Below are 10263 nucleotides of genomic sequence, written 5' to 3'. Positions count from 1 at the left end.
GCGCTGCGAAACTAGAAAAATATTAATTCTTAATTCTGTTCTCTAGCTTTAAATTTATGCCGTAAATAAAACTTTATTTTGGATAGCTGAAAACTTTGTATTTTCTAAAGTTTTAATTGCATGAACAAGTATTTTCATGCAATTAACTTGTATCCATAGCTAGTAAGCTTATTACTAGTTATGGATATAATTTAATCTTCATCATCTCCAAATGTTTGCCACAAAATATTTGAATAATTTTCTTCATCCGAATTTCTGAAGTGGCTTGTTAATGGAAATGAATATTTCAAAATTGTATCCATAGCTAGTAATAAGCTTACTCATGTGATTGGGACATGTCTTAAATTAAGACTTAATATTTGCACATATTCCACTTCCATAAAATCGCATTTCTTTTGTTCTGTTGTCCTACTAGCAAAACATTCAACTGACTTACAAGTAAAAAAAAAAAAAAAAAAAAAAAAAGCTTTCGGTGCAAAGTTCGGAAAGTATTATGAATTATATGAGCCAAACAATTAGCAGATAAAATTGTTTCATAACTTCACTTTTCAGTTTGGGAACAACGATATCGTTTGTACCACAGATAACAGTGGGCTAACGTTATCAGCTGTACAAGCTAATAGTTTTCGTAAATTTATACTAGCAGTAAACAATTTTTGCTGGTAATTAATGGTCTGACAAAATAATAATAATAATAGGCAATATGTTAAGCCAAATTCAAAATTAAAATACCGGTAATTTAAAATGATTGGAAAACACTAAATTGTTCATTTGTTTGAAACGCCAGTTGCTACTGAATAGTAACTTTTAACGGCTTTTCCACCGAAAACAGTGTTAATACGTTTCATAGCTTTTATCTTTTTTTTTTCACATGGTATTTTCTTAACATCAGCACTGTGACTTTGATGTTTAAGAAAATGAAATGTCTTATAATTCAGCAGCAGAAAATTTATTATTTATTTATTTTTCCCTTGAGAGTGTGTGTGTGTGTCATGATCTGCGAATCAGTTGCACTTCTTTAAGTTTTATGTTTTTCTGTTGTCAAGTGTAAAGTTTATTTGTTACACCGATATCACGCTTACATAGCACAATATACGCGCCATGTCTTTGCTGCTTTTTTTTTCCGGACAAGAATATTCTTTTCCCATAATTCTTACTACGGGTGATGATCGAGTCGTCATTTTTAACGCGGTCACTTCGCACCCTTTACGAATAATTTTTTGCCCCTAAACGATACCGTCAAGTTTACGAACTATAGAATTATTTGACATTTGACAACACACATCGAGTATACGAACAGTTGTTGCGTGTTTGGACGAGAAGGGGGATTTCCCGTAGGTGAATCACAACTAGAAAAGAAGCGTACGCCAGCCAGCCTGACTATGGTGAAATGACGTCAGGTGCCATTTACGGTTTCAGTTTTAAATTCAAGCATGTTAACTAATTGTGAATAAAAATAACAATAAATAAATAAATAACATATCTCACTGGATAAGAACTTTCGTTCTTAACATATCTCACTGGATCCAGTGAGATATGTTATTTATTTATTTATTATTATTTTTATTGACAATATAGTTACTATGCTTGAATTTAAAACTGAAACCGTAAATGGCACTTGACGTCATTTTTAGCTACCATGTTACTTTGTAGAGTATCAGCCAATCGGTTGCAATGCTGAAAATGAAACCCAAACCAGTTGCGTTTAGTCACATATAAGATACATTACAGCATCTCATAGAATTTTTCGCATCTCTGCTGTCCTGAATTATAAAAAGCATAAAGGTAAGTAGGTACTTTAACGTATTCATTTGAAATTATGTGCTTGTTTAACAAACCAAACCCATACAGGTAACCCTCGTATAACGCGGTCTACAAATACAAATTGTAGTAACCCTTGTTCAACGCGGTTTCGATTTCGATATAACAAATTCTACAAATTGTAGTAATCCTTTATGTTTTCATACATATATTTCACACCGCGCGACTTAAAAATGAAATTTTATCTTCGTTAAATTTGCCTCTGCCCGTATCGCACATGTAGATAACCTGATAACCTGATATGGCTTGATGGATTACAGTCCCTTGGACTTCTATCCCTTAATCGGTATGGAATAGTCTTGTATTAAGTGTTAGCGAGCACCTGGCTCACCCTATTTAGGGTTGTACGGAGGTACCAGAATCGATAAGCAAAGCAGCTTTCGGGCGCTTATGTTTCCACCTATCGTGTTCGTCATAATTAGATGACTCTTGAATGAGTTGATTTGGATGAACAGCTGCTTTGGCAAAATAAGCAGCAGCACTGTTATGGAGGAAAGTGGAAATATCTGGAATATCGGCATCTCGATGTAAGAGAGTATTTCTTACAAACCACGGAGCGTTGAAGATCATACGGAGGCACTTGTTTTGTATAACTTGTAGCTTTTGGATGTTAGTGGCGGAAGTGTGACTCCAGGCCGGCGATCCGTAAGTTAACGATGGTCTGATAATTGTTTTGTAGATCCGTAGTTTGTTATCAGTACTGACTTGGCTTCTTCTATTGAGCAGAGAATAGAGTTGTACTATTGCAGAGTTTGCTTTTTTGCATGCGTAAACTATGTGGGAGTTAAAGTTTAAACGGTTATCAAGTTGAATGCCTAGATATTTGGTGCTAGATCTCCATGGGATGGCTGTGTTAAAAAGTTTAACTTCTCCAACATGAGATGCTTGTCTTCTTGTGAAAAGAATGGCAGTGCTTTTATCGGCATTTACAGATATTCTCCATTTTTTGAACCAGTCTTCTAAATTTGTTGCTGCAGTTTGTAATCGCTGAGTAGCTATATTAGGCCTGAGAGATCTGCTGAGAATAGCCATATCATCTGCATAACTAGCTATAGTGGTTAGTGATGTGCTAGGAACATCAGAAACAAAGATGTTAAAAAGAAGCGGTGAGAGCAGCGAACCTTGAGGGACACCAGCAGTGATTTTTTTCAGTGATGATCTAATTCCCCGCAACTTAACCTGAATTTTACGGTCCTGTAGAAAGGAGTTAATAATTTTGGTAAGATAAAGAGGGATGTTGGCTGCAATTAATTTGTAGATGAGACCTTTGTGCCATACAGTATCGAAAGCTTTTGCAACATCAAGAAAGATAGCTCCTGTGTGCTGTTTCCAGTTAAAGCCTGTAGTGATGAACTCAGTCAGTCTGTGAATTTGCTGTGTAGTGCTATGTCCAGTACGGAAGCCAAATTGTTCTTTCGGAATTATGTGATTTTTATTCACCTCCTCATTAAGTCGGTTGAGAATGACTCTTTCTGCTATTTTTCCTAGGCATGATAGAAGACTGATGGGTCTATAGCTTTGTGGCATCTGAGGCGCTTTACCAGGCTTGAGAATAAGGAAAATATCGGCTTGTTTCCATCTTGAGGGGAAATAATGAATTCTCAGAATTGCATTGATAATCGCTACTAAATGCATGACAGCTTTGTGTGGGAGGGCTTTAATTGTTTTGTTGGTAATTTCGTCCGGGCCAGGGGCTTTTTTGTTTTTAAGCTTCCTAATAATTGAATAGACCTCTTTAGGTGAGGTGGGGCAGATATTTTCACAGCTACAAGATCGCCGAAGTACAGAACGTACCCTACGATGTATCTTTTCTATGAAGACTAGATCCGCTTGTGCATAATTAGGACGGCACTGAAGTTGCAGGGCTTGAACGAGCGCTTCCGCTTTTTTCGTTATCTCTGTAAACAAGGCCTCTTTCTCCGTGAATGGGCTGGATGTTAGAGCGATCTGTACGGAGAGCTTTAGTCAACTTCCACAGAGAATTATCTTCAGTTTTGAGAGAACAGAGTTTTCTTTCCCATTGCTGGTTTCTGTGATCTTTTAAAGCGTAACGGACTAGGTTGGACGCTCTGTTTAGTTCTCGACGGTCTTGCGGAGATAGCGTGTTGTGATAGCGGCGTCTGAGCCTGTTTTTGTTCCTTATCAGAGCAAGGATTTCTGCAGGAAGTAGGTTGACTTGAGCTGGGGTAGAAGTAGAGCAAGCTGCGGATAAGCCAGCCTGTATTTTAGATTCAAGATTGTTGACTGCCGCGTCAATTTCTTCACGGGTGGAAATAGTCGGTACTGAGTCTATGATAGTGTTCATTTTAGTCTTGAATTTTGCAAAGTTTGTGTGGGAATGGCTGGGAATGAGCTCAGGCTCCTCCCCTAAACTTAAGAGTACTGGATTGTGATCTGAGCTTAGCTCGTCAATCACTTGAAGTCGGAAATGATGAGAAATATTGTTAAAAATAGCAATATCTAAAACATCAGGTCTGCCGATCGCTCCGTAGTGTGTTGGCTCAATCGGGCCTGCAATAACGATATTTCTCTTCAAGGAAAAGTTATAGAGGATCATTCCGTTGTTATTAAAGCTTTTGCTGTTCCATAAAGGATGCTTGGAATTGAGGTCTCCAGCTACAATTACTGCTTCATTTGTATCTAGTAGCTGAGAGAGATCAGAGGGGAGTAGAGGTTTGCCAGGGGGGTTGTATACAGAAAAAATCTTTAAGCTGCCTGCATTGTTGGTAAGAATTTCTATGCCCGTCTCCTCGAGGTTAGATGTAGTAATCTTCTTAGTCTCATTATAGCGAATGTTTTTTCTGACAAAGATGGCAGTGCCTCCACCTCTGGCATTAAGTCTGTCATTTCTAAGTAACGAGTAGTTTCTGAGTTTGGGATTATCGCAGGGACGTAGGTGTGTTTCGTTAATGAGGAGAATATCAATTTGTAAATGATCTGTAAGCTCCTGTAATTCCAAAATTTTGCTGTTGAGACCGTTTGCGTTCCAGAATATTATCTGCATAGAATTTGATGTTAAAGCCGGATTAGTCATTAATCATGGAGAAGATGACTTGAGTATTCCGAAGGAATTTGTTGGTATCGGCCTGGCTTGGATTTGTTTTGCTGAAGGCCATTAGCATCTCCCTAAGTGAGGCAGCGAGTATTGCTGAAGAATTTGGACTGCTAGTTGTAGGGAGTACCTTAGTGTTACTCGAGGAAACCACAGAAGCATAGGATTTGTCTGGTGTAACTTTCCGCCCTTGGAATTCAGGCACGGATCTCACAGTATTTTTCTGAGTGGGCTGAGTTAATTCCTGTCTAGGCTTTTGAAGGTTGGATGGGTGGAGAGTGCAACCCCTGTAGTTTGCAGGGTGTGGGCCACTGCAGTTCGCACATTTAGCAGGTGTGGTCTTTGGCTTGACGCAAGTGTGCGAGGGATGGTTGCCACCGCACTTCACACATTTGTAGTCTGCTCTGCATAGCATTTGCGCATGCCCAAATTTTTGGCAGCGATGGCATTGACCAGCCGATGCCTTTCTTCGTAGTGGTTCGGTCTTGATGACCAAGTTGCAGACTATTTTAAGATCGTAAATTTCCCTCTGGTCTTTACTGATCTCTACTAAGACCAGAGGCATGGGACGCTTGTCTGCGCGATACATTCGCGAAATCTTGACTGGCTCCAAGCCTTGTAATCTGAGGTCAGTAGCTATTTCGTCGGTTGTTATGTCTTCTACCAAACCTCTGATCACTACCTTGAGGTTCTTTTCACTCTTAAGTTGGTAAGTATGGTATGGAATTTTATGATCGTCCATAAGTCTGGTTAACTGGCGGTAGTCCGTTGTTCCTTCAGGCTGTATACGTACTCCGTCATCTGTGTTTTTGGCTGACGAGAACTTGATGTTGCTTTTCTTCATCGTCTCTGCAAGCAACGACCACTTTTCTTTAGATCGCAGTACTACTGGTGGGATCCTCTCTTTGGGCTGTATTGGTATAGTTGTCTCAGTGCTTGCACTAGATTGTGCTGATGTGTCCATTTGAGAGACAATTTCTTGTTCTGCAGCAAGAGACTCTTTCTTCCTCTTCTTTCTGCTGACTTCTTGGTAATCATTATCGTCTGTGTCAGCTGTAGCGGAGGAATTGACGCTGTAGCGGAGGAATTGACGCTGTCATGTGTAGGGCGAGCAGAAAGTTCGGAGGTTCGAGGGTCTTCATTCTCGACCTCCATAATCTGGTGAATTTCTACCTTTCCTGGCCATTTTGTGTGCAAGATGTTGCCTATTTGCCGAAAGATAGCGAGAAGTTCCTTGAAGGAGAGATCTTCATATGGTGAATCCATAATGTAGACTTGAAGTGGGGGAAAGGACCTGCCTTGTCCCTTCAACCACCGAGTGTTGTACTGGGCGGGAAACAGGAGAGAACCTGGAAAATATTTTTGAAGTTGAAAGGAAAAAGTCTTACCTGCTCTGATGTTCGAGCACGCTGGTGGCGCATCAAATAATCACTATTTAATTTCAGTGTTGAAATAACTCTGAATTAAACATTAAAAACAATTAAAAACAAAACTTAACTTCACGCTGTACTACTACAAGGAGCGCTGATAAACACGTCTGAACTCACTGAAAAACAACAACAACTCAGATCAAATCAACTCCCAAGATCTCGCACATGTAGTTTTAAGTAGTGAACTTATATATATCAGGAGAAATACCCTTTATCACGCATGCACATCAATTGTTTACCGTGTAAAGTGTTTATTGTTGAAAATTGTCTTCGTTTTCTGCCAGGAAAGTGCATTAAAAATCATAAGTGCGTTCATCTCAAGCTGAGCACTTTATTTTCTGGTGAGTTACATACAATATGTAATACTTTTTATGTAAAAAAATTATTTTTATAGTAATTGCCACTTTCAACCATATCGCAAAAGAGGGCTTTTACGATATGGTTGAAAACAAAAAAGTGAAGTAATTGATGGGGAAATAGATTTAAATGTGGAGAAACTGGTACAATTAATAGAATCAAATGACTGGGAAAGTTCTGCAGAAGATTCTGATTGTGATGAATCCGTTAAAGAATTCAATTTAAGGAAATTAGCAGAAGGATTGGACTTGGCAAGAAAGTTAGGAAGTTATTTTACGGTTAACAATCCCTCGATGGAACGCTCCGGAAAATTCACGAGACAATTGGATATTTATTTAGCTCCAATATTATGAACTTAATAATAATAATAATAAAAAAAAAAAAAAAAAAAAAAAAAAAAAAAATTGCAGCATAGTGGCAAGCAAGGTCTACTGACTTTTTGATAACTAAACCAGCCGAAGTATGCAATGAGAATTATACAAGTCATATACAAGGGATTCAAATGATGATGACGTCCTGCCACTAGTAAATAAAGACCATCTATTAAATGTTATTTTTGAAGACAGTGATGACAATTAAAATATGTACTTTATTTTATTTTGCCTGAAACATTTATGCATTATGTGCAATGAAGTTTACGTACAATTTGTATTTTTATTAGCTTATACTATGTATTTGTTTCATAGTTTATATGTTACATGAATTAAATAAAAATATTTTTTCGTTGGATATGCCGTTGTTTTTATATAATTAAAAACAAAAAACAAAAAGCGCTTTCGGAACCTAACCCTACTTTTTCTATGTGATCTGAGTCTCGCATAACACGGCATTTCTGTGGAATCAACATCCGCGTTATACGAGGGTTACCTGTAATATAATATAAATTCAATATATATGATAAATAATTTATGTGTATAATATAAATTCAATATATAATAGAATAGAACATATGTGTATAATATAAATTCAATATATATGGTAACTAATTTACTGTATGTGTAAGTTTACGTTGTTGTCTGTTCACAAGGTGAATCGTATGTATGTCAGTAGCTACATCAATGTTGTCTTATGATACAAAACACTGTAGATGTTACACGTGTTACTAACACTAGACATCAAAAATGAAAAGATGACGTGAATATGAAATTATTCATATTTATTTACAGGTATAGCGATTCATGTGTTGATAACGAAGCAGCAATACGATTGCTTTATGGTAGCCTAGTGCAATCGATGCGATTGCTTCGCGGTAGTCTAGCCCAGGGTTTCTCAAACTTTTTCTATAACAGAACACTTCACAAATCCTGAAAATTTCACGGAACGCCTTGGTTATTTTGTAATGTATTAATTAATAATTAATTAAGCTATCATTAAATTAATTTGTGCTGATTTTCATTGACATCCTATTCTGACCACAGTACTTACGAGTGAATGCAGACTTTTTCGCCTGTGTGCTGGTAGTGGATGACTCACTGTCTGTTGCATCATAAACACCTTCAATAAGAGATTTCTTAATACCAAAATTAAACAAAGTCCCTTGTCTGTTATTCATATTAAAATTTAAATCTGCAGGTCTGTTACTTTTAAAAGATCACGGCACTACGGTTTCGAAACTTTCACCATGCAATACGAACTTGTGAAGAAAGTATTCAGTATTACTAGATTTGAGAACTGGATACAGACTACCTTGATCTTCAATTTCAGTGGAAAAAATTTTCTTTATACTTCCTTGCTGATTGGTCACTGACATTTGCAACACAGATGTTATTTCGTTCAGTTTTGAGAACATGCCGCCCATTGTTGTAATCAGCTTGCAGACAATTTTTATGATCGATCATAAACGGCGGTATTCTCTTTCCCGATTGTTCAAAGATTTCAATGTGTGAAAATTAACGATAATTCATGAACATATCCATGTTTAAAAATATGCCACTTGGTCACTGACATATGCTACACAGATGTTATTTCCTTCAGTTTTGAGAACCGAGGATATGCATTATAACGTTAACCCATTGTTATAATCAGCTTGCAGGCAATTTTTATGACCTGTCATAAAGCGGTATTCTCTTTCCCAAATGTTGAAAGGTTTCGATGTGTGAAAATTAACGATACACAGATGTTATTAGGCGTTCTGGGTCTGAGCTTTTCGAAATATATTCACGAATATTATTCTCCTGAAAATATTTCTACTATAAAATATAAAATATTTATTCATGAAAAATGCTTAGAAAACTAAAATGACAAATTCCAGAACTTTTCGCAGAACACCTATTCACCTTCCACGGAACACAGTTTGAGAAACCCTGGTCTAGCCTATACACGAATGAACGAATCGTTATAAAATTTTTATTTTATGCTAATTAATTCATCAAACTAATTAATAACAGTTAATTTTATGCAGTTATGATTTAACACTGCATCTTTACGTTTGTTTATATTTCTTTCGACTGCAAATGGCCATGTACGGTCTGTAAGTGTTTGTTTGCGTAAGTTTTGATAAATTTTAACTTTGTATAATATATTTATGTATACTTTATAATAAATGATAAAATAGACTACTATCTACATATATTTTGATTTTTTCAATATTTCTAAGCTACGCGGTTTGTCTGCGAGTTTTTTCAAATTGTCGCAAATATCCAAAAATTTTTCCGATATGTTTATTCATAAAAAATAAATTAAAAAAAAAACAAAAAAAAATGCGTATATACGCTCTTCAAGGGTCAGCTGTACTTGGTATAGTTGGTGTAAAACTCTGTTGCTATATTGGAGTTCTGTTGATAATAGTGGGAACATGAAGGGAAAGAGCGCATTATTGCATCAGCCGATATGTAACAAGTCCCGGCTAGTTCTGTTACCGCTGTTTCATGTCGACGACAGTGGCGTAGTAGTACGAGAGAGCGCAGACTTTTTTACCCGTTTTTTTTTTAAATTAATATTTGGATATATTATTATTATTATTCCTGACACCTCCAAGAAGTCCGAAGACTCATCGCGGGAGGACACCTACAACTGTCTTAACCACTACACCGAACCTCTACTACGAATCATCTCCAACGCCATCTACCGCCCACCTCCACCACCACAACTAGTATTTTTTGTTTGTAATTTGCGTGTGTTCATATCTTAGCAATAATGGGTAATTTTCTTAATATTAATATATTGTAAAATATCATTTAGAATTGTTATATATTATTATGCTATGAAATTTATTCATAGAGTTTTTTTTACGAATTTAGAAGTTGCCACGGAAGAGTGGGAGGAGAGGGCAGAGAGGAGGAGAGTGCAGCATCAAAGGCGAATCAAACCGTTTTTAGCGTTTCTGCAATTTTTTATTTAGCAGTATAACCGTTGCTTACCGATTACGTCAACAATTAAATTTAAATGCAAAAAAGCAAGTGGTGGATAATTTCCATTTATTTTCAAGTGGAAGGTAAATGGAAATTAGCATCCACTTGAAGATATGTAATACACGCGAGTGGGGGGGGGGATCTAGAAAGTTCTGATAAACACGTAGAACAAAATGATATTAAAGAAACTGATATAACCACAAGAAAGACGAGGATATAAATATATGCGAACGTAAGTTACCTTCATAACTCG

General features: G+C 36.7%; 1 protein-coding gene across 6 annotated transcripts in view; it reads left to right on the top strand.

Moving 5' to 3' along the window:
• The first annotated feature begins 1743 nt into the window (after positions 1-1743).
• LOC150110091 (uncharacterized) overlaps positions 1744-10263 on the top strand; it is an 85904-nt gene continuing 77384 nt past the window's right edge. For 4 of the 6 annotated variants that reach the window (XR_016548826.1, XR_016548824.1, XR_016548823.1 and 1 more), the window contains exon 1: positions 7561-7638. Coding sequence is in view for 1 of the 6 variants with exons in the window: in XM_090397889.1 (XP_090254015.1) it covers positions 7636-7638 (3 nt within the window). In the remaining 5 variants the exon portion in view is untranslated. Of the gene's footprint in view, positions 1786-6564; positions 6645-7560; positions 7639-10263 lie in introns of those variants that run through there. The other 2 variants (XM_090397905.1, XM_090397899.1) reach the window with 2 other exon arrangements.

Source organism: Typopeltis vanoorti, chromosome 1 (genome assembly GCF_054136105.1).
Source record: "Typopeltis vanoorti isolate ZY-2024b chromosome 1, IOZ_Tvanoo_1.0, whole genome shotgun sequence".
Lineage (NCBI taxonomy): Eukaryota > Metazoa > Arthropoda > Arachnida > Uropygi > Thelyphonidae > Typopeltis > Typopeltis vanoorti.
The sequence above is the reverse complement of the archived record's forward strand: the minus strand, read 5'-3'. Positions and strand labels throughout refer to the sequence as shown.